The 23,500-nt window shown below is 40.8% G+C and overlaps 1 protein-coding gene and 1 long non-coding RNA gene across 4 annotated transcripts in view; one reads left to right on the top strand and one right to left on the bottom strand.

The window, feature by feature from the left end:
- Nucleotides 1-2,508: 2,508 nt before the first annotated feature.
- Nucleotides 2,509-5,568, bottom strand: LOC119243193 (uncharacterized). Its single transcript, XR_005124654.2, has 3 exons — nucleotides 5,492-5,568; nucleotides 5,317-5,386; nucleotides 2,509-2,966 (listed from the first exon to the last, which is right to left on the bottom strand). It is a non-coding gene; the product is annotated as an uncharacterized LOC119243193 (long non-coding RNA).
- Nucleotides 5,569-6,142: 574 nt separating this feature from the next.
- The window catches only part of PPP4R1 (protein phosphatase 4 regulatory subunit 1), a 67,633-nt gene continuing 50,275 nt past the window's right edge, over nucleotides 6,143-23,500 (top strand). For 2 of the 3 annotated variants that reach the window (XM_037508841.2, XM_037508840.2), the window contains exons 1-2: nucleotides 6,143-6,224; nucleotides 6,445-6,489. In XM_037508841.2, the coding sequence (XP_037364738.1) occupies nucleotides 6,218-6,224; nucleotides 6,445-6,489 (52 nt within the window). In that variant the 5' untranslated portion in view covers nucleotides 6,143-6,217. Of the gene's footprint in view, nucleotides 6,225-6,444; nucleotides 6,490-11,904; nucleotides 12,071-23,500 lie in introns of those variants that run through there. The other variant, XM_037508842.2, reaches the window with a different exon arrangement.

Genomic DNA, 23,500 nt, shown 5'->3' with positions numbered 1-23,500 from the left:
AATCCAATTAAATGGTTCACATCTGACATCTGAGGCTTTTTTATTTATGTATTTATTTATTTATTTTGCACAGAAGAACTGGGTACACGCACGCGCGTGTGTTTATTCACCAGAGTGGGGAGCAGAACAGGTGGATTTACTGAAAAACGTTGCTAAGGGGAGCAGCAGGCAGGACAGGAAAGGTCTCCTACCATTATATGGATTAGCTAAACTTGCTGGGGATCAAACTCAGGTCTTAGCAGTGATAGCACTGAGACTTAACCCCTAAGACACCAGGGAATGGATTAAAGAACTAGACATAAGACCTGAAACCATAAAATATATAGAAGGAAATATAGGCGAAACACTACGTGATTTGCACATCAAAGACATCTTTACAGACACATCACCCAAAGCAGTGATAGTGAAGGCAAAGATAAACAGCTGGGACTACATCAAATTAAAGAGCTTTTGTACAGCAAAAGAGACAATAACAAAAAACAAAGAGAAACCCCACCAACTGGGAGAACATTTTTGCACACAACACTAATGATAAAGGACTGATCACAAAAATCTGCAAAGAGCTGATGAGACTCAACAACAACAAAGAAAAGAATCCAGTCAAAAAATGGGCAGAAGAGCTAAAAAGAAACTTCTCTGAAGAGGAAATGCAAATGGCCAACAGGCATATGAAAAAATGTTCAACATCACTTGTAATCAGGGAAATACAAATCAAAACTACCATGAGATACCATCTTACACCAGTGAGAATGGCACATATTAAAAAAACTAGCAACAACAAATGTTGGCGAGGGTGTGGAGAAAAAGGAACTCTCCTGCACTGTTGGTGGGAGTGCAAACTGGTCCAACCACTATGGAGAGCTGTGTGGAGATTTCTTGACCTACTAAACATAGAGCTTCCATATGATCCAGCAATTCCACTCCTAGGTATTTACCCAAAGGACACAGAAACATCAATTCCAAAGAGCACCTGCACCCCTATGTTTATAGCAGCACTATTTACAATAGCTAAGCTATGGAAACAGCCCAAATGCCCAAAAATAGATGACTGGATTAAGAAGATGTGGTACATATATACCATGGAATATTACTCAGCATTCAAAAAAGATAAACACATGCAATTTGCAGCAACATGGATGGCGCTGGAAGGGATCATGCTCAGCGAAATAAGCCAAAAAGAAAAAGAAAAATACCGGATGGTCTCACTCATAGCAGGAATCTAGAAAACTTAAATAAGGGACCCAGAAAAATGAATAACTATAAGAAAGCGAAAATCAAAATCAACAAAAAACTATGAACCAGAGACACTTTTTGAGGGGTGAGGGGCGGGAGGGGAGGGATTGGGGTCAGAATGGGGGGGTTGCAATTGTATGGGGAATATAAAAATAAAATTTATTATAAAAAAAAAGAATCAAGAAAGCTGATACCATTCGCTGCTACCAAAATAAATAAATAAATAAATAAATAAATAAATAAATAAATAAATAAAATGCAATTAGGGGCCTCCCTGGTGGCGCAGCGGTTGAGCGCTGGGTTGCGAAGCTGCCCGCGGCCTCTGTGGCGCCGGTTCGATCCCCGGCTCCTCCCCTGCCACCAGAGGAGGGTCCCGCATGGCGCGCAGACCTCTCCTGCCGCCCGCTGCTCCCCTCAGCAGTGTACTTCAGTCCTTCTGCCTGCTCTGCTCCCCGCTCTGGCTCTGGTGAATTCTCTCACCCTCCCGCACTTCTGACTGTACCCAGTGCATGTATAAACAAAAACAAAAACAAACAAACAAATAAATAAATAAACATGCCTCTATTTAAAAAAATAAAATAAAATAAAATGCAATTAAAATGCTTGGAACAAATTATATAGGATTCCAAAGCACCTCTACTGGATTAACTACAAAATTCCTCAGTGGCAAATCCTTTTGGTTCTACTAACCTTTAAGCACTGTGAAAAGCACCACAGAACTTACTATGGTGAATGAGAGTGTTTATTTTCCTTTATACAGTAAGTCTTCATTTAAAGTCCATTATAGGGCCTTCCTGGTGGCACAAGGGGTTAAGCACAGCACTGTGAAGCAATCCACAGCCTCTGCAACATAGAGTTCAACCCCCAGCCGACCAGGGAGCTACCCACATGGCACAGCAGACCTCTCCTGTCTTGCCCACTGCTCCCCTCAGCAGTGTATTTCAGTCAGTCTGCCTGTTCTGTTCCCCACTGTTTCTGGTGAATCCTTTCACACACCCCACCTTACACCTCTTGTAAACCCCACCTTGCACCTCTGACCTGTACCCCAGCTCTTATATGCATTAATAAATAAACCTAAAAAAAAAAGTCCATTATAGGTTCTTGTAAACTGAAAATTTATAAAAAATGATGTACAAAGAAACCAATCTGACATAGACTAATTGATATCAAGAGTTAAATTCCAATGACAAATTTATGGTTATAGAAACATCTCCAAATGTCTAAAGACCCCAAAACACTTCTAATATGAAACAAGTATATGTACTCATTCATCATTCATTTTGTAACCTGTTTATTCCAGTTCAGGATTTCAGGAACCCAGAGTCTTTCCCACAGATCAGGGTCAAGACCGGACCCAACTCTGGACATCTTTCCATCACAGGGCATATCTCTCTCTCTCTCTCTCTCTCTCTCTCTTTCTCCCCCACCCCCAGGGGACAACTGAGGCATAATAATGATCTCACATGCACATCTTGGGGATGTAGGACAAACCTGTCTAACCCAGAGAAAACCCAAGAGGAGAAGGTACAAACTCCCAAGACAGTGGTGCTAGTCAGGAGTTGATTTTTTTTTCCTTGTCAACCTCACAGTGAAAGGACTTGCTTAAATCTTACAGTGGTAGTTCTTAACAGGATGCAGTATTGTGAACAAGCCTGTGCTGAGAACCTTGCAGCCAAGGCCAACTGTGGGACAGAGCTCACATTCTGTTGCATTCCACGGGCAGCTTTTCACTCCTGTAAACCGGAAAGGACAGTCTGAATAGGGTTATTTCTGGACAGAGTTCAGTTCTGTAACTATGTCCTCTCCTTCTTTCTCCTCATCTTCTTCCTCCCCTTCACCTCCTCCCTCTCTTCTTCCTTCCCTCCTCTGTTTTATGGGAACTTGTGAGAAAAAAGCCCTCGTAAAGATAAGATTTCTTTCACATTTTGGAATGTCATCCTGATATGGGGCTTTAAAAGCGGCTAGAAGCATAGAAAGGAAAAATAAGAAAAATTTCACATATTTACCTTTATACAATTTACTAAAATATATATAAAAGGCTTTGGGTGAGAGTTTGGCAATTTTTTGAAAGGAAAATATTTGTTCTTTTTGTTTGGAATTGACAACCTATGGTGGTACACCTCATCAACATGGTTCTAACAAGCACAGAGGTTTATGTTAAAATGTTGTTTTAAAAGTTGTTTTATTTCATAAGTATATGCATTTTCAGGTTGATTGATTTATTTTTCAATAGCTAATAAGCCTGCTTTTTACATGCTTTCAGCTTCAGGAATAACCATACTGAAGAAAAAAGTAAATGACTTAATTGCCAATATGAAAATTAATAAATGGGATAACAGCAAGTAATGACAGGTAGGTTTTCTGTTTGCTTTATTAGCAATATTTTCTTCATATTTGTTTCAAGAGCCAAATGCATCGATTTCCAAGGCTTATTGGCTATTAATCAAAGTTTTACCTATCATTGGTTAGATTTAGTCTAAAAAAATCCAGCCCTTACTTAGCCACATAGCTAAGTACACCTTTTTAATAACTGACTCGTGACACTCTCACTATTTTACAGATTTCAGTGGCACAGAGGGTTAAGAATTCTGTCTTGCGGTTGTGCTCTAATCCCTACATGACACACAGCTTATGGCATCCACAGGCTTTACTGTAAGTGAAATTGGGTAATGATAGACAAAATAATGACTTTTATTCTTTAAGTATCATTTTCCCCACCCCACCCTACATATTACTTTTTACAAGGAGGGAATAAGTGTAGTTTATAGAATAAATACTGGTTTAAAAAGCATTCATGTGATCTTTCAGAAAGGAGTAAAATAAGAGAAAATCAACTGTAAAGAATACATACTTGTGCTTAATTGTGAATAAAGATACAGTCACTGAAATGTCTCTAAACCAGGTTACCTAAAGTCGTCTGTTGTAATGTGTGAAGCAGGGAAGATAACCAAATGCCTAACTCCTGGACATGGGCAAAATTACATAGAACCCTCCTGCTTTGCTGCCTTCCCAGAAAATAGTGAGATAAAACTTAGTGAGGCCTAGCTTCAAAGACCTCATACTATATCTAAGGCTAGCATTTGGAACAAAACCCATTTTATCACCATCACTGAGGATTATATATCTGAATTTACTAAGTAATCATGCAGATAGTTTTCTCCCTCTTTATATGTCCAATGGCTAAAGCACAGTTGTTCTCTGTATATTTTGTGTTGTTGCAAATGTCACCAGTTAAGTGTTTAGACAAGTCCTCTTTTCTCTTCCACAGAGTCCTGATTCTAGCACTCCCCTGAACTGCTAAGTGGTAGGTGTCAATAAGACAAGAAACTCATGGATTGAGTCAACTGGAACTTGTTTCTGTTGATAGCCAGTGAATTTCTAACTCTTTGTCATCTTGAGTTTGTTTTAGCTGAATTCATTGTAAGAGCTTTCTTGCAATGGAAGAGGGGAAAAAAGAAAGTTTGGCCTTTAGTTTTAATTATTCTGTAAGAAAATTAGACACCTTTGGAGTTATAGATTCTATTCTGCTTTTTATTATTTCTAGGAATGTAACACATAGTGTACAATCTGTAATCTGAGTTCCATTTTGTAATATCTGAGGGGGAAGTTTCTGAACTGGTTATGTAGAACACATTTTGCTACACAGAATTATGAATTTCAGATTCTTGGGCAGCATATAATGCTAAAACAGGGTCCTTGGTTAAGACTATACTGCAGAAAGGTGATGAAGTACTTAGAATTCCCTCTCCAGACCTCCAAAGTGGCATCAATTAAACTGGTGCCAGTTTAGTTTTCCATTTCAGGAGATCACCATTTTGGACGCCTTGGGTGAAGTTAAGGTAGGTTAGAGTTAGCAAGACAGAGTGTGAAAAGAAGTCAGAAAAGATGAGCTCAGCTTCTCCTTTGCACTTGGAGCTTGAGGTTAACACTCTAAACACACACACAAACCAAGTTGGGAACAGTAAAATTTGATACAGGTTTCAGGGGAACACTGCAACTTCTACCACCATTATTTAACCTTATCATTAAAAGAAAATCAGGGAGACTTCATCGAGCAGCCATCAAGGGCTGTGCTAGGCTCACAGGTTCCTCAGGAATCCCAATAATCCCAGGAGGCGAGCATCATCTTTCATTTCACAAACGGGTCACACGCCTGCTGACAGAATCAAGATTTGAACCCAGGCCTGCCGCGCTCCTGCTGGAGGGTGTGCCCGACTCGTCCACTCAGGATTAGCAGGACCCGGGCGGGGGAAGTAACCTCGGCCGAGGACTCCCACGTTGGCGCGCGCGAGCGGCTGGGCCGGGGCGACTTTGTCACTCAGCCCCGCGCCCCGGCCCGGGCTTTGTTACCAGCCACTGGGTGAGGCCCCCGGCGCGGGGAGGCGGCGCTTCCTCCGCCCGGAGGGTGGGACCCTCGGCCTCGCCGGTCTCGGATCGCCCACGACGTACGTGCCGCCGGGAGAGGGGCGCGGGCGGCGAACGGCGCGCCGGCGGAGAAGGGCGGCGGCCGATGAGGCGGTGGGCGAGGCCGGTGACCCAATAAAGCGGGCCGGGCCGCGGGAGCCCCGCCCGCCCCGGTTCCGGGCCCCGCCGCCGGGTCCCGGGCCGGCGGTAGCTGGCGCGCCCCCGTCCGCAGCGCCCGGCGTGAGTGCGCCTCCGGCCGAGGGTGTGAGCGCGCCGCCGGGCCGGGAGCTGGGGAGGCGGGAGGAGGGAGCGCCGGCGGCCCCGGAGCCGCGCCGCGCCGAGCGGCCCCGCGAGGCGGAGCGAGGCAGGGAACCCGCGGCGCCCGCCCGCTCCCGGCGTCCGGGAGCCGCTCCCCCGCGGCCCAGGCCCGGGCCTCGGCCCGCCCCGCACGCGCGCGCCCCCGCGGGCCCGTCCCTCCTCCTCGCCGCCCCTCGCCGCGCGCGTCCACCGGCTCCCGGCTCGCGCCGCTCCCTGTAGTCCCGGCTCCCCGGGCGCCCGAGGAGGAGGGGGCGACCACAAGATGGCGGGTACGTGGCCCCCAGCGCTCCGGGCGGCGGCGGCGGCGAGGGCGCCTCCCAGCCCGCCGCCGCCCCGAGTCGAGGCCCGGCCGAGGCCGACGCGGAGTCCCGGCTCGGGGAGGCGCCGAGGGGCCGGCGGGCGGGCGGGCGGCGCGGGCGGGGGCGCCGCTCCCGGGTTCCGGGTCCCGGGGGGCGCTGACCAGGCTTTTCTTCTCTCCCCTCGGCGCAGACCTCTCGCTGCTCCAGGAGGACCTGGCGGAGGACGCAGACGGATGTGAGTGCCCGGCCTCGCCGTCGCGGGCGGGCGGGCGGGCGGGCGGCGGGAAGGGAGGCCGGGCGGGCGGCGGCGGGCTGGGCCGGGCCGGCGCGGGGGGCGGCCGGGCGGGGCGAGCCGGCCCGGCCCGCGGGGGTCGCGGTGGGGGGCACAGGGCCCTTCCGCGAGGAAAGCGGGTGCCGGTCGGAAGAGCCGCCGGCTTCCTGCGCGAGCTCGGGCGCGGCCCCTTCGCACCCTTCGGCTCGCCCTCACGTCTCCCGCGGGCCCCGAAACTGCCTGCCGTCTGTTTTGAAAGGAGAAACTGGAGGGGCAGGACTTGGAAGTGGGAATTTTCCGTGGGTCCTTCCTCAGGGAGCGTCTTCCGCGCCCCCCTCCCCCGCCCCGAGGCAGGAAGAGGCTGGAGGAAGGAAGGTGTGTTTTCCTAAGAGTTTGTCTCAGGTTTTTTTTTTTGCTTAGCGACCAGCTGGGGGAGAGCCTGCACCCCCGTCGGTCGGCCCGGTTTAGGTGGCGATCACGTCTCTGTGATACCTCTGTATCCCCTGGTTGCTTTGCGATTTGCTCCAGTAACCTTTTGATTTGTGGATTACGGGAAGGTAAGGTGTGGCCTTGGCCAGAGTTGCTGCGTTTAGAAAGCATATTCCTTTTAAAATGCAGATATTACAAATCGCTCAGACCTCCTTAAATACGTTTAACCTTTTTTTGAGAAATTGAAGTTTCAGAAGTTGATTCTTAAAAAAAAATCTTCAACTTTGTTTCCAGACTGGTGCGGGAAAACGAAGTGATAGTTAGAAATCGTTCATTTCTTAATGTGCTCTTCTAAGCATCACAATATAATTTGGAAATTGTTCTGAATTGAAATGATAACTATGGTAGAATTTGTGATGTGTTTAGGGGAAGAGCCTGCCTGATGTTGAGATTTACTATGCTAATACCCATTTAGGTAACTCACAGATGACTGCAGTTTGAAACGGGTCTTTTAAATACTGTGTTGTTAAATACTGTGTCCTTAGCATTGTCTAATGTAGTTTTTCTTGCTCGAATTCAGCTTAATTTTAATTGTAGTGTCTTTTGCGTGAAGGGGATTTTACTATTTTGGATTATGAAAAGATGATTTTTTTAAAAGTAAATGAACTATATGCAAACTTTGGCTCAGTGTGGGTTTGTTTTTATTTTTTAATAAAAGCTGCCTTAGAGGAAGTAGTATTTCTTAGTGAATGTCAGCTTTTCCATTTCATTTAATGTTTTACTTTCAGCCAAGTATTTGCATACTTTTAAGTTAATACTAGCACTTAAGGCAGCTTTCTTGCAAAGTTACCATTGGAGAGGTGGTTCTGTTATCTCAAGATGGGCTTCTCATTCTTTCATGTATTTAGCCTCAAGACTTTGTAAATAGGGTTTTTTGTTGTTTTATTTTTGAAAATAGAAGATATTCAGCAGGTGTTTGTGAGTTGGCAGAGCGAGAACTTGTGTGTAATCAATATTTTCATTTGGGTGCCATGCACTCTTAAAAGAGGAGATGCAGAGTCACGTTGACCTATAAGAACCACAGCCTAGAAAAGGAAGGCATACCTGCCCAACAATCATTTATTCATGAGAAGTCCAGACTCTTGCTCAGTGGTAAGGATGTGGCTTTGAAAAGACTGGTCACAATCCATGCCCTCTAGTGGTTTAGTTTTAGTATAAGTGATAATAAAGGTATCAAAGGCAATAGGGCAGAGTAAAGAAACAAGACTGGAAAGCCAGACTCTGCTTCCTTCCCCCCTTGGCATTGCCACTGTGGACAGACTCATATAACCCACTTAACCTCTCTAAGTTTTGTCAGTTGTAAATGGTCATATTACCTACTCTATATATAGAGTTGTTTATGATCATACATGGGTTACTGTATCTGAAGCACTTAGAACAATATGAGTAATAGCAATTGTTTTGTGTTTGTGGTGGTTATTTGGAATAAAGAGTAAGGGAAACTTAAAAGAACAGAGAAGGAGGTACCGATGTTAAATGTTACATGTGAATTAATATATTTATCAATGCTGCTAATGCTTGCTGTGAACCTCTTAAAGTTTGTTTCCGCTGCTTTTTAAAATTAGGATAAAATGGTAGACATTTGAATGCACAAGTAATTAATGATATTTACATATTTATAAGTTGAAGACTTTGTTTTTAGAAGATTTATTTATTTTTGCATACAAAAGCTGGGATGTAGGCCAGAGGTGTGGGGTAGGGAGGTGAGAAGATTCACCAGAGACTGAGCGGGGAGCAGAACAGGTGGATCTACTGAAATACAGTGCTGAGGGGAGCAGGGGGTGAGACAAGAGTGGTCTGCTGTGCCATGTGGGTTAGCTGCCTGGCAGGAGATGGAACGCCTGCTGCAGTGGCTGCCTATAGCTTCATAGTGCTGAGACTTAACCCCTTACGCCACCAGGGAGGCCTTAAGTTGAAGACTTTTTTTAGAGTAATTGCTTACTTTTCTAAGCTGCTAAAGTTTTATAGGTGCCACCTTTTTAGACTACTCAGAAACACAGAATCTTTGATAATATAACCAGGGAGAAAGAATGTCGGGGAAATTTGGTAGTGGTGCCTATGTTGAATACAAGATAGTAGGTTCGATGGGTTGGTAAGGGAATGAAAGCTTGTCACATCCTGGAAAAACTGGAGAAGGTAGAGAACCGGAGATGTTAGAGATGGTGAGCATGGAGCTTGAGCTGTCCTTACAACTAGACTGCATGTTATGAAGTGATCTTCTGTCTCAGCCAACACTAGTATGGAGCTGGCTTTGGGAGTAGTTGTACACTGTGTCATTTCTGATCAAGTTCTAGATCTTTTCTAAAAGAAGAGAATAATTGTTATTGAACAGATTAATTGGCAGCTGTAGAAACCAGGAGAGCATCTGGGTGGGATCGACATCTTAAGAGGGGAAAAGGCATTTGCCATACCTCGATAAGAGTCAGGTCTTTTTTAGATTTATTTTGTTTTAAGCCCAAAGTCTCTGTTTAGTCAGTAGAAAAGTGAGTACAGTGGGGAAAAGGGTTGACCAAAGATTGACTTGATAGCTTTGGAGAAAAAGAAACAAGTCTTACTATATGCAAAATGGTATATTGTATGTATGTACATGTCAAAAAGACATAAAGGTTAAGTGAATAAATTCACTCTCCAGGGAGAGTCTTTTGTGGGGACGCTTGGCATTTTAGGGGAACAATGCAATGACAAAATGTGGTTTGTTTTAGTTAGAAATGATGTTTTAATACTGTGTCATGAAACATTCTTTGCTTTCAGAGTGAAAGCAAGCCAGTGGTTCTGTCTCAGTCTGTATCTCAGCAATGATTTCACAGTTGGAATAACTTTCTGTTCCTCAAATAATGGGAAGCAGTGCAAGATTACAGGTAGTCTTGATAGTGTTTCAGAGAAAGATAATTTTAAAATTTCTGTTGTCAGTTTTCCAAAGGTGCAATTTTGATTTACATTTAAGTTGCTTAACTTCTAAAATGGGTAACAAAGAACTTAAGGTACAGTAAGATATGATGAGTTAGTGTTGATACATATATTTTTGTTGACAGGGTTTAGTTAAAATTTAAGTGTTTATGAAATTTATAAATCAAAATGCTATTTAAAAGTGATTATATAACAATGGTTTACAGTAGCTTTCCGAAACAGACTGATTCTTTGCATCAGTCCTGTGATTATATGTAGGCTGTGGTATTCGGGTATTAATAACTGATACTCAAAGACACTAAATTATTTTCTGAGGGAATAAAACTTCTGAGGCCAACCAGAATTTTAAGTTAGGCCTTCTGATTTAAATGGTGTATTTTAAATATTGTCTATTCTTAAATTGCCCGGTTTTCAACATTGTGCAGCCCATGCTCATTCACAGGCAGTTCATTTGAACCCAAGCTTAAAATATTCTTGAGAATTAATCTGTCGTGCTGTATATGGTTTAAGCTAGAGTTTAACCTAGGAAGGGAATTAGATGGAAGCTGAGTATAATATAGTTTGGTCTTTGTTAACTTTTCTTTTAGCTTTAGCCAGCATTATAAAGAGCTTTTGGAGTTAATGGAATATGCCATAAGAATTTCGTATTTGTTGAAGTTTTGGAATCCTTTTATACTATATTTATTTTTTGAGTTTGGCGGGGTGGCGAAATAGAGTAAATTAATGATGGGTCCGGAACTGATCAAGTGTAACTGCATTCATTTTGAAGAGTCTGATACCTCTGATTACTTTTGAAAAACAGTTTTGATACGCTTTTTTCCCCCCTTGATCAGAAAACAGTATCAGAGTTTTTGGTTCCAATTTTTATAAGTATATACTACAGAGACCATCTTTCGAGAAAATTAAGCTACAATGACCCTGCTTCGGTGACCTTAAGAAGGTAACAGAGATCTGCAGTAAAGCCCATGAGTGCCCCAAAATGTTAAGAGGAGTAACACCGTCACATAATTTTCATTGAGTTCTCATATATAGACTTGAGGGCCGACCACCTGTACTTAGATGGTGCCGCTCTATGTTGGGGACAAAATGCAGCCCCCTCAAACTTCCCATACCTCAGGATCTTCTGTTTCCTGATGACATGGAACACTAAGGATGGAGAAGGGCCCATTGTTCCTACACAAAGATGGTTAGGAATTGCCATCTCAAAGGATGCTGGGACTCTTCCTAATCTGGACAAGCCTACTGGAGTGAAGCAGCTGGGTTGAGATGCCCAGAAGGGAAGACCTGACCTTTCAACAGGAACATCAACCTGGATCTGGATGAACTCTGTTGATAAGCCTACTTTTACTTTTAGAAGTAAAAACTTGAGGCTTTGTCCCTTTGTGGCCAGGAATCGTTAAGAAATTCTGGAAGGATACCCTTGAATATCATAGTATTTACTTAGAATTGTTAGAGATTTGGGAGAGTGAGTTAGAAGACTTGGTAGCAGGTTTTGCTTGCCGCTAAGACTGGACAGGAGAATACTTGGGATAGTATAACTCATATCCTACAAAAGAGCTTTAAACGGTTTTAGTGATACGTACATGTGTATAGAATCAGTTAATCGTGCCTTGGTTCTAACAAGTCTCCATATAGGACTTTTTCTTTAAAAGTGAGAAAAAAGGAAAACTCTGTGTAAATATTCCTAACAGTTGCCTGGCTTTGCGGCTGCTTGACAAAAACAAACAACCCACATAAATGCATGGTTGTTTTTTGTTTTTTATTTTTTTTTGTTCTGCCTTCCTGAAAGATAAAAAGGCCTCTGTATGTCAAATTCATTAGTTTTTCATATTTGTTTGACTACTGTTTATTATTTCTGGTCCTTTTGCCTTGGTTGTTCCTCATCAAAACAAAGATTTTATTTGTTTATTAAGCTTTTGTTATTTCTACCTCTTACTAATATTTTTAAAATTAAGATTTTTCTATTTTTGGCATAAAATTTTTGCCATCAACTCTATGATAAGGATGGGAAGTCCCTAAACTTGAAGTAGGGTGATGTTTTGCTTTTAACTTGAATCTTAAAATAATTCTAATTTATTGTGTGGAAGTGTGTCTATGGAATTTTGGCTAAGAAGTTTAAAAGGACCACATTCCTGATAACTTCTAAGAGGTAAGAGGGTAATGTTAACATAGATACTTCAGGAGCACATAGCTAAGGTTCCCTCTTTCCAAGTCTGCCTTCACACTTCACACTCCTAACTTTTTTTTTTTTTAAGATTTATTTATGCATCCAGAGGCCAGAGGTGGGGTGGGGGTGGCTAGGGGGCATTGAGAGGATTTACCAGAGACAGAGTGGGGAGCAGAACAGGTGGATCTGGAGTGAGACAGGAGAGGTCTGCTGCGCTATGTGGGTTAGCCCCCTGGCAGGGGATGAAACTCAGGCCCTCAGTGGCTGATGATAGCTTGATATCTCTAAGACTTTAACCCCTGTACCACCAGGGAAGCCTGACTCTCCTTTTTTTTTTTTTTTTTTTTTTTAAAGATTTATTTATTTATTTATACAAGCACAGGGTATAGTCAGAAGTACAGGAGGGTGAGAGAATTCACCAGAGCCAGAGTGAGGAGCAGAGCAGGTAGACTGACGAAGTACACTGCTGAGGGGAGCAGCGGGCGGCAGGAGAGGTCTGTGCGCCATGTGGGACCCTCGCCCGGTGGCCGGGGATCCAACCAGCGCTGCAGAGGCTGCAGGCAGCTTCGCAACCCAGCGCTCAACCATTGCGCTACCAGGGAGGCCCTTTTTTTTTAAAGATTTATTTATTTATTTATACACTGACTCTCCTAACTTTTAAGTCAGACGCTCTTAACTCCTTATCTGCCTAGATTCAGGAGCATATCATTTTCACTAGTATTTGAATTTTTACCATGCTGTAATTCTGGAATATATCCCAGTACGGTTTTGTATAAGGTAAAGAACACTAGGCTCCATAAACCTTTAGCCTGGGTTCAAATTCTGGCATTGTAGTGCATTTACTTTATAATCTTCAGCAAAAAAAAATTTTTTTTTTAATTCTACCAGGGGAATCTATTATTTCAATATCTACTTTTTTTTTAAATAAATTTTATTTTTATATTCCCCATACAATTGCAACCCCCTTATTTTGACCCCAATCCCTCCCCTCCCTGCACCCCACCCCCCATAGAGTCTCTGGTTCATATTTTTTTGTTGATTTTGATTTTCACTTTCTTATAGTTATTCTTTTTCCTGGTCCCTTATTTAAGTTTTCTAGATTCCTGCTATGAGTGAGACCATCCGGTATTTTTCTTTTTCTTTCTGACTTATTTTGCTGAGCATGATCCCTTCTAGCTCCATCCATGCTGCTGCAAATTGCATGTGTTTATCTTTTTTGATTGCTGAGTAATATTCCATTGTGTATATGTACCACATCTTCTTGATCCAGTCATCTATTTTTGGGCATTTGGGCTGTTTCCAAAGCTTAGCTATTGTAAATAGTGCTGCTATAAACATAGGGGTGCAGGCGTTCTTTGGAATTGATGTTTCTGTGTCCTTTGAGTAAATACCTAGGAGTGGAATTGCTGGATCATATGGAAGCTCTATGTTTAGTAGGTCCAGAAATCTCCACACAGCTCTCCACAGTGGTTGGACCAGTTTGCACTCCCACCAGCAGTGCAGGAGAGTTCCTTTTTCTCCACATCCTCGCCAGCATTTGTTGTTGCTAGTTTTTTTAATAACTTTATAATCTTCAGCAAAATTTTTTTCTGTCTTTAAAGTGATGGGCTTTGGGGCTGTTTGCAGGTTTAGGCTATTACAGAAAAAGCTACTGTGAACAATCATATATAAATCTTTCTTTGTGTGGATGTGTACTTTTTCTCTCTTGGTTGTATACCTAGTAGTGGATGACTGTTTAACTTTTTGAGAAAATGACAAACTCTTTTCCACAGTTGTACGACCCCCACCAGCTCCATATCCTTGGACAGCCATTATTTTGATCATCCTTTTAGTTTTTCTTTGTAGTTTGAATTTGCATTTGTGTTTTCTTAATGGCTAATAAAGTTCATCTTTTCATGTAATTGTTTACTATCTATCTTTGGTAAAAATATTTTGCCCACGTTTTTAATTGGGTTGTTTTCTGATTGAGCTTTGAGTGTTTTCTGTATATTCCAAGGACAAGTCTTTTCTCAGATATGTTATTTGCAATTATTTTTCATTCTGTGACTTGTGGTCATTATCATGTTTTTCCAAGACCAGTAGTTTTGAATTTTGTTTTCTAATTTATCATTTTTTCACATCTATTAAGATATTGTTTTTTCTGTTAGTTTTTTATTAATTCTGAATTGTATTTTTTTTCTTTACCAAATAGTATTAATTTTTTCTTGGGAAATTTCAACTCTACACAAAAACAAATGATGAGGGAGGGCACTTTTGATGAGGGAGGGCAGAGGCAGAATAATTAAAAGACAATCCAATTGTCATTTTATTTTAACTATAAATATGTCACAAGGCATATATTTGAAGTGTGATGTTCTAATCTATGAACAGAAGGATATCTAAAGTTTGGTAAGATGTTAATTTATGGTAGTTTAAATGATTAAATTCTTTAGACATTTGCTTTGCTGGTTCTACTGTTATAAGCATATCTGTATAATTATTAAATTCACTGTCATCTTAATCACCAGATAAAGAGAAACAACATCTTATTTTTTCATGCTGATTGCATATTTTCACTCATTTGGAGCAAAAGAATAGTGCTAAATGAAAGTTGGATTTTAAATTTTATTTTTTTTGAAGATTTATTTATTTATGCATACAAGAACTGGGGTATAGGCCTGAGGCGTGGGGGGTGAGAGGATTCACCAGAGACAGAGTGGGGAACAGAACAGGCAGATTGACTGAAATGTACTGCTAAGGGGAGCAGTGGGTGAGTCAGGAGAGGTCTGCTGCGCCATGTGGGTTGCTCCCTGGCTGGCCGGGGTTTGAACTCATGCTGCAGTGGTTGCGGACAGCTTCATAGGGTAAGTCATAACCCCTTGCACCACCAAGGAGGCCCCCAGATTTTATAGTTTAAATTGGTTTGCTTTATCATCTAGGGTATCCTATAAACTTTAATTTTGTCCAGAAAATTTTAAAAGGTTTATTTATAATTGTTTTAGAGTTGAACTGCTGAAACTTGTTTATTGAAACATTTTCACTTGCATTAATGCTTTATGTCCCTACTTATATATTAAAAATTCACACACAAATGACAATGGAAAAAGTGCCAATACCTGATTTCTATCCTGTTTTTCAGCCTGCAGTCATGTACTTAGAAACCTTTTGATCCCACAGGGAAAAAATATCTGACTTTCAAAACTACTTATAACAGGAAGAAGTGAATTTTTTTTTTTATAAGATTTATTTTATTTATGCACACAAGAGCTGGGGTGTAGGCAGATGTGTGGCGGGGTGAGAGGAGTCACCAGAAACAGAGTAGGTAGCAGAACAGGCAGATGTACTGAAATACACTTCTGAAGGGAGCAGTGGGCAAGACAGGAGAGTCTGCTGCACCATGTGAGTTAGCTCCCTGGCGGGGGATTGAACTCATGCTGCAGTGCCTGCTGATAGCTTCATAGTGCTGAAACTTAACCCCTTGTGCCACCAGGGAGGCCCAAGAGAATTTTTTTAATGAAATGTTTCCTAGCATAGTGGATTCTTAAACTTGTTCTCCAGGTATGCGACAAGCTAGCTTAAATGTCTTTTGGCATAATTGTTTGGCATAATTGTTTGGCGTGGATGCACACAGGTTGCTGTTTTTAAAAAGGCCAACAAGGGGGCCTCCCTGGTGGTACAAGGGATTAAGACGCAACTTATGAGGCTATCTGCAGCCACTGCAGCACCGGTTTGATCCCCAGCCAGGGAGATACCCACATGGTGCAGCAGTCCTCTCCTGACTGGACTGCTGCTCCCCTTAGCAGTGTATTTTGGTCAGTCTGCCTGTTCTGTTCCCTGCTCTGTCTCTGGTGAGTCCTCTCACCCCCCCACACCTCTGGCCTGTACTCCAGTTCTTGTATGCGTTAATAAATAAATCTTTTAAAAAAATAAAAAGGCCAACCAGGTAGGCCACACTTGTCTCCTACAAAGCACTAGTAGCTGCACTTCCAGAGTGCAAATCTATTTTGAAGTCCCAATCAATTTTTCTCATCAGAAGGTGGAAGGGAAGTTTGCGAATCTGGTTCGGTGAACTTCTGATAAGGTTGCATTGCAGAGTGCAACAGTACCAGGCCAGCAACAATGAGATTTCTCCATTCCTCCAGCAGAGGCCGATGCCTGTGAGCAATTTTTTAGCCATTTGCTTTCTTGGTGCTTTACCACTGGTCGATTTGCTGGCCATGGTATACTGAACTCTCCTCTACCTCCCTTGGGTTGGAGCTCCATGGTGGCACCCAGGTTAGAGAGTTATGGCATTGGCAGCTGCAAACACCCACATAAACTGATACTTTTTGAGTTGTACTGTGACTGTAGAGAGCAAGCAAATTATGGAAATCAAGAGCTAGAGGACAGTATATATCCATCCTTTTCATTTTAAGCTTGGAAAGTTTTAGTCTCAAGGTCTCACATAAAAAAAAAAAAGGGAGCATTGTGGCGAGGCTAGAATTCAATTCAGGGCTTGTAGGTTGTATTTTTTTTTTTTTTAAAGATTTATTTATGCGTATAAGAACTGGGGTACAGGCCAGAGGTGTAGGAGGTGATGGGTTCAGCAGAGACAGAGCAGGGAACAGAACAGGCAGATTGACTGAAATACACTGCTGAGGGGAGCAGCGGGCCAGTCAGAAGAGGTCTGCTGTGCCATGTGGGTAGCTCCCTGGCCGGCCAGGGATCGAAATTGTGCTGCAGAGGCTGCGGATTGCTGCATAATTCTGTGTTTAACCTCTTGCACCACCAGGGAGGCCCAAGCCTTGTAGGCTTTAATATTTTTTCCCTAAATATTGTTTAACATAGCTCTTTAATTGCCTGTAAAAGGGAGATGAGAAAATTTCTGGATTTTGTTTAATATTTAAATTATCATTTTTTATACTGTGTATTGGGCATTGTGCTGTAACCTTACTTAAAACATTCTGGAGAGGTGTGTAGTCCCGCAGATTTAAAAAGTGTGGTAACTGATGAGGTTTATTCTAATGGTTAAATAATTTGCCCAGTCACCTACCTGGAAAAGTGTTAGGTTAATTTTAAACCTGTCTGTCTGACACAATCTTTGTTATTTTATTTATTACTTTCTATTACTGCACTCTTACTGCCGTTCAATTTTACTTCCCTTAATTTGTCACGTATTTAGGTCATTTAACCTCCTAAAGGTGATGGAGGCTACAAAGGTTAAGAGATACTCTTAAGTGTTCTGTGGGTAACATGATTTGTCCTGGGTGCCTCCTCTCTGTCATAGAAATGATAAAAGCAAAATACTCTATATCCTTTTCTTTCCATATTAAGCACTCATGTATGAGGGAGCCAGGAATCAGGATAAATTGGGATAAATATGTATGTATTAAATAACATACATATTAGATCCTGTCTCTAGTTACTTGAAGTTGTTATTCCAAAATCTCGCTGCTGAATTTAAATTTATATACTACTATGAATTTATATTCAAAGTCAGATTTGATAATGTTTTTACATTGAAATCTATCATGTTAGCTTTTCCTAACAATAAAGACCAAGTAATTTTAAGATTTCATTTATTGGTGATTGGTTGTAATTTGGACCTAGATTAGCTCAAATTTTATTTGGATTATCTCTGGGGAAAAGTTTACTAACTGAAATAATTGGGTTAATAAGACTATAAGGAAAATGTTTACTCACAAAAGGGAACAAATAACAGATCTATAATTTATGGGGAGATTCACAGGTGTGAATGCTTTGCTCTACAATGTTTCTGACTCTGAAATTCTACTTAGAAACTAGCATGATCTGGGTAACTAATTTAAAAGTGGATAAATACACCTGAAAGTACACCCACATACTGCTACCTCTCTTATTTGCATGCATATTTTAGCGAAATGTTTTTTGAAATAAAGAGTTAGCTTTATTTAGCAAATTAATCTTGCTTACATTCAGTTGTGAGATTAAACAATGATATAGGACAATTTATCATTTATAAGGTCTGTATAAGATCCTTTAAGCACTTAGTAAACTTTCAGTGTTTGTGTTTACATTTGAGGGAAAGATTTCTGATAAACATTGTCACAAAGTACAAATTGATACTTTATATACCTGTTGCTTGACATTATATTTATAAGGAACAAGTTATATTATCCTTGAAATTTATGTTATTTCCCTTTTCTGTTATTTTTTTCCCCCAAGCAGTGACCTGATTGGGTTTCTGCTACATCACCAGACCAGGGGTTGAAAGTTTCTGTAAAGGGCCAGGTTGGAAATATCTTAGGTTTTGTGGGCTGTGTGGTCAAATGTCACAGCTGCTCAGATTTACCATGATAGGATAGAAGCGTCCATAGACCCCAGCACACAGTAGGGCTTCAATACATATTTAGATGAACCTTGATTTTCTGGCCAACCTAAATAAGGCCATAATTTGGGGAGTCAAATAATGAAATAATTGGTTTTTAAATTAAATTTGTTACTTTGAAAACTTTCATATAAATTTTGCAGGTTTTAGAGTGGATTCCCAAAACCTCCATCTACAGTCAACCATTGTTAACATTTTACCAATTAGCTTTTTCTCCACTCGCAGTGTAATTAATGTATAGGTTTTTCTTAATTTTTTTTGTTGAACCTTTGGAGAATAAGTTTTATAATCTTTTGCTCAATTTTCTAAGAACAAGGCAACTGAAATTTTTGGAGAGTCCATTTGATTTTATGTTTCCTCATTTGATTTAGGTTATGCTTTTTTTTTTTTTGGGACAGGAATACTATGTAAGTGATGATTGTGGTTTTTCTCACTGCTTTATATCAAGAGAAACACGATATCAATTGTCCATTATTGGTGGTGATAATTTTCGCACTTGGTTAAGGGCAATGTTTGTTAAATTTCTTTGCTTTAAGATTCTGGTTTTTTTTTTTTTTTTTTTTTCCTTTTGTAATTAGTAAGAGATGATTTAACACTGGGGAAATATCAGTTACATTTACTAGCTGGCATTCTGCTTTACAGAGGAGCTTGCCTTTTCTACCTTTTCATTTGCTCTTTTAAGCTATTAAGGTAACTTTAAATGAATTAAATCTTCTCTGGTGTATCTTGTTATTTTTCATTTTCAAAGATGTAAAGACTTGGAGAAGAGAATTTTGTCATGTTTATTATGGCTTAAGCAGTATCAGGAAAAATTTGAAGGGGAGAACAGGCTCAGCTTTTTCCTTTACGTGGGATAGTATTAGAGGTTATATGGGATGGTAGGATGTTTTGATCAAGCTTCTTGAAAGGTTGTCCAAATTAATCAGTTCTTTCTGGTGTAGTACTTCTCAAAGACATTTATATGCTCATTACCTTGTGACTATCTTACCGGAAGATAAAAATATAAACAGACTCTGGTCTTTTCAAGTATCTCTGTGGACTACCTTTTCATTAGCAAGTATTAATGCACGCGCGCACTCTTCTGGAGAAGCATTAGGCTGTTTTGTAGGTAATAAAATGATTAGCAAGTCTTTGTCTTCAGGGAATATTTCTGTGTTTGGCATGGGGAGAAGTTGAAGAAAAAGAAAAGGAAAAAAACACTGCAGTTGGTTGTCAGAACAAAAACAAGGGCCACCAGCGCTGCAGGGAATTCAGAGGAGAAAGAGATAGATCTCAGTTAGAAAGAAGAAGAAATGTTTCCTGGATGGTACTTGTAAATAGGTAAATTTAAACTGAGGTGATGATAAAGAGGACAGAAATAGAGCAGCCAGAATCACATAAACAGAAGAGGAACAGGACTTGTTGCAGAAAATGGGCCTCAGCATGGGCTCTGCTGCTAGGGAGAAAAATAGCTTGGGGCCAGATCATAGAGGCCTTTGAATTCGAGCATAAGAAAGTTGTAACTTTAATTCATACTGTCTGGAAGGTTTTGGGATGGGAGAGGGAAGGGAAGAAGAACAGGGAGTATATTGAACCAGAGAAGTATTTTAGGAAAATTGAAGTGGTTCTGATATGTAAAGTGGATTGCAGAGGGGAGAGTCTGGAAGTAGACAGATTGAGGCGGTTCTAGTAGTTGATAAAGTTAACTCATATATCAGGACCCACAAAATGGAGGCTGCCTCAGGGACCCAGCTCTTGTCACAAATCTAAATCTAAGTGGGTGGGGAACCTAACACAGATCACAGTCCTCTATCTATCTCAGCTACCCTAACTAGCTAAACTTACCTAGAAAACAGGACCTGCTAGCTGCACCAGGGTAGCCTTAACTTCCTAGCCAACCATACCCCTGTTTCTGCTTTTCCTCTTTTAACACTTTATAGCATTATTTCAAAAAATACCTTTGGAACTGTGCTCTGCTACTGGTGAGGTGCTGTACTCCCCCATTCCACGAATTCTTTTTCCTGGACCCCAAACTTGTTACTAAATTAGTTTTGTCATTGGCATAGTCTAGGGCAGTGGTCGTCAAACTTACGGTCTGCTTCCTAAAATAAATTTGAAAACTCTATCATACATTTATAAAGTTTAAAGTTATTTTAAAAATAAAACTAACACTTTTTAAAATGGACTGTAAATACCATAGTGAGGGGCTAGGAAGGGCACGCACTGTACCTAGTGTAGCAGTCTGCACACACACACACACAGAGCACAGGACACACTGCATGACTGTTTCCTTTAACTAAAACTCTTGCTTTAAACTGAGGTTCCTGCCCTGATGATGCCCAAAGCAGTGCTGGACATTGATGCCATCAGCTATTCCAGGGTCATTTTAACCAGGAGGCTGATAACAAGTTCTGGGGGCTGATATACCAGGAACATCAGCTGTGATGGGCTGTTTGCTTAAGATCGTCTTTGTCTAACCAATTATACAAAGGCCAACTAGAGATGAGACACGGAACGGTTTCTTCAGTGTGTTTTACCCACCACCTCTCAGATAAGTGGCCAGGGATCTGAAAAATAAAAGCACTTACAGATTCAGTTCCTGTCTCTGCTTACTGACTTTTTGGTGTGACAGACAGCACCGAGAATCTGGCCTATTCCAGTAATCATAGCACTTTGCTACCAACTATCTCTCATTTTTTATTTATTTCCATTTCCTGCACAGAATGTCATCCTAATGTATTTTAATATTTGAAAGTTTTACTAATTACCCTGTCACATTTCTTTGCACCAAAAATACATATATGAAGAAAATGGAAATTTTAATTTCCTTTGGCCATAAAAATGCTAAAACCTTTTTGTTTTCATTTTTAATGTTCAGTTAATTAACCAGAATGTATTACAAATGGTATACAGTAAAATGTGTATTGAATAGGTATCTCTTAATTAAATGGATGAAGCTTTTAAAAATAATTAACTTAGGTTTTGTGGATGAATATAATTTATTGTTAGAATGATTCAATATTTAGCATCATTTTCTACTTTTTAAAAAAAACTAAGTTCTGAGAAATTTTGTTGCTATAAATAAGTTTTTGGAAAGGATTTGGCTAATAGTACCACTAATTTTCTTTTCTTTTTCCTACATGTGTACCAAAAATTATCTTCAGTGAACTCAGTCTTACAGTTGTTTTTGAGAATTGAAAAAACAACTAACTTGTAAAAATATCTATTTAGAGAATTGGTCTCAGTACTTTAACAACATTTCTTTGAGTCCTTTGGCAATCGGGTTTTTGTTTTTGTTTTTTAAAGATGTATTTTATTTTTACAAGAGCCGGAGTACAGGCCAGATGTGCGGGAGGGTGAGAGGATTCACCAGAGACAGAGCAGGGAACAGAATAGGCAGACTAACAATACACTGCTGAGGGGAGTAGAGGGTGAGACAGGAGAGGTCTGCTCACCATGTGGGTTCCTCCGAGGCCGGCGGGGATCAAACCGGCACTGTAGAGGCTGCGGACAGTTTCACAGCACTGCGCTCAACCGCCTGCGCCAACAGGGAGGCCCAGCAATCGGGTTTTTTCCTACCTTGAGGTGTAGTGAGCGCATCACAGTAACTTTGAGATTCAGACATATCTTCTTTTATCTAATGGATGGTGGCAGATTGTGAAATGGAAAGCCCTAGATCCAAGCCCCCAGGCATATTTTTTGGGATAGATTACTGCTGAAAGTTGGGCTTGGAAAATCCCTTAAGATTTATGCAATCTGATTTACTTCCAGGAAAATCTCCCTGTACCTCAAGGGGCTTTGAATATCCCAATTTGCGCTGAACAGAAGATAACCCAAACTTCTGAAATAGGGTGATGAGAAGTGAGAGGTGGAAATAGATACAGAATACTTTCTAAATATAAAATTCATAGTTCTAAGAAATGATTAAGTATGGGGGCAAGAAAGGTTCAGTTAAAAACATTACTAAAGACTTCGTATTTGACAACTCAGGGTTACTTGGAGAGTGATGATAATTGGAAAGTTATGAGGAAGAGCTGATTTTTTTAAAGATTAGTTTGGACATTTTAATTTTCAGATTATAGGATATTGAGATGGGGATTATACAAAGTACCTGCAAATACGAATCTGAAGTTCAGAACAGGAGAAATAAGAGGGTCATCTGTGTTACAAATGATAGTTGAAGCTATGGAAATGACTGAGCTTCTCAAGGGAAGAAGGTGTGTGTGTGAAAACAAATGTAGAGAAAAAACCTACCCATCAGGTCTAGATAGAAGTAAGGCTAGTTTAGAAAGAAATACTTAGGATGGTGTACTTCCAGAGAATCAAAGAAAGAGAATATAAGGGGGAGGCTGGCAACATAGGAGGGGGCCCATCGTGAAATGCCATAGAGAAGACAATAGGTGTAAGAAGGGGCTCCTGATTTTGGTGAACTTTGCTAGTCTTTGAGAAGAGAGTCAGAAGAAGAAAGAGAAACAGGACAGATTATATTTGCCCTTTTTAAAAAAATTATGTTTATTGAGGTAACATTGGTTTACAACACTGCATATGTTTTAGGGGTATAGGTTTACACCTCTACAAATATGTTATCAACACCACATCTACCACCAAAGCCCAATAATCCTTGACCACAGCCCATTGAGGTATTTGTCTTGACGTGGGGTGAATACTTAAAAAGGAAATTACACCTTTAAGAAGCTTGATATAAATAACCATTTTTCAGAATAGCAAGCTTAAGTTCTAGATTCAGTGGGTCAGGAAAAATGCATGTAATCAAAAATTACCCTGTATACCTTTGTATTGCTCATAAAGTATAACATACATAGCCATTGTATCTTAGAGCCCTATTTCCTCTACAATTATAACATTGTTTCCTAGATGAGGTGGTCAGTGTTTAAAGACCACACTGTTGTAAAATTCATTTTTAGACAATGACAGTGAGATGCTTCATTTTGAGAAGCAGGTGGAGACTGGGACCAGCAGAAGGAACAGCTGTTTCTCTTGCTTTTAAGCATGGTCCTAGGGTACAATGATGGTCAAGTGCCTTACTTAACCTGCTCTCCCTTTTTTTTTTTTTTAATATTTATTTATTTATGTATCTAAGAACTGGG

This window comes from Talpa occidentalis, unplaced genomic scaffold (assembly GCF_014898055.3).
Source record: "Talpa occidentalis isolate TD23 unplaced genomic scaffold, MPIMG_talOcc4v2.1 talOcc4.13, whole genome shotgun sequence".
Taxonomy (NCBI): Eukaryota; Metazoa; Chordata; class Mammalia; order Eulipotyphla; family Talpidae; genus Talpa; species Talpa occidentalis.
Note: the sequence above shows the minus strand (reverse complement) of the source record. Positions and strands in the feature narration are given on the sequence as shown.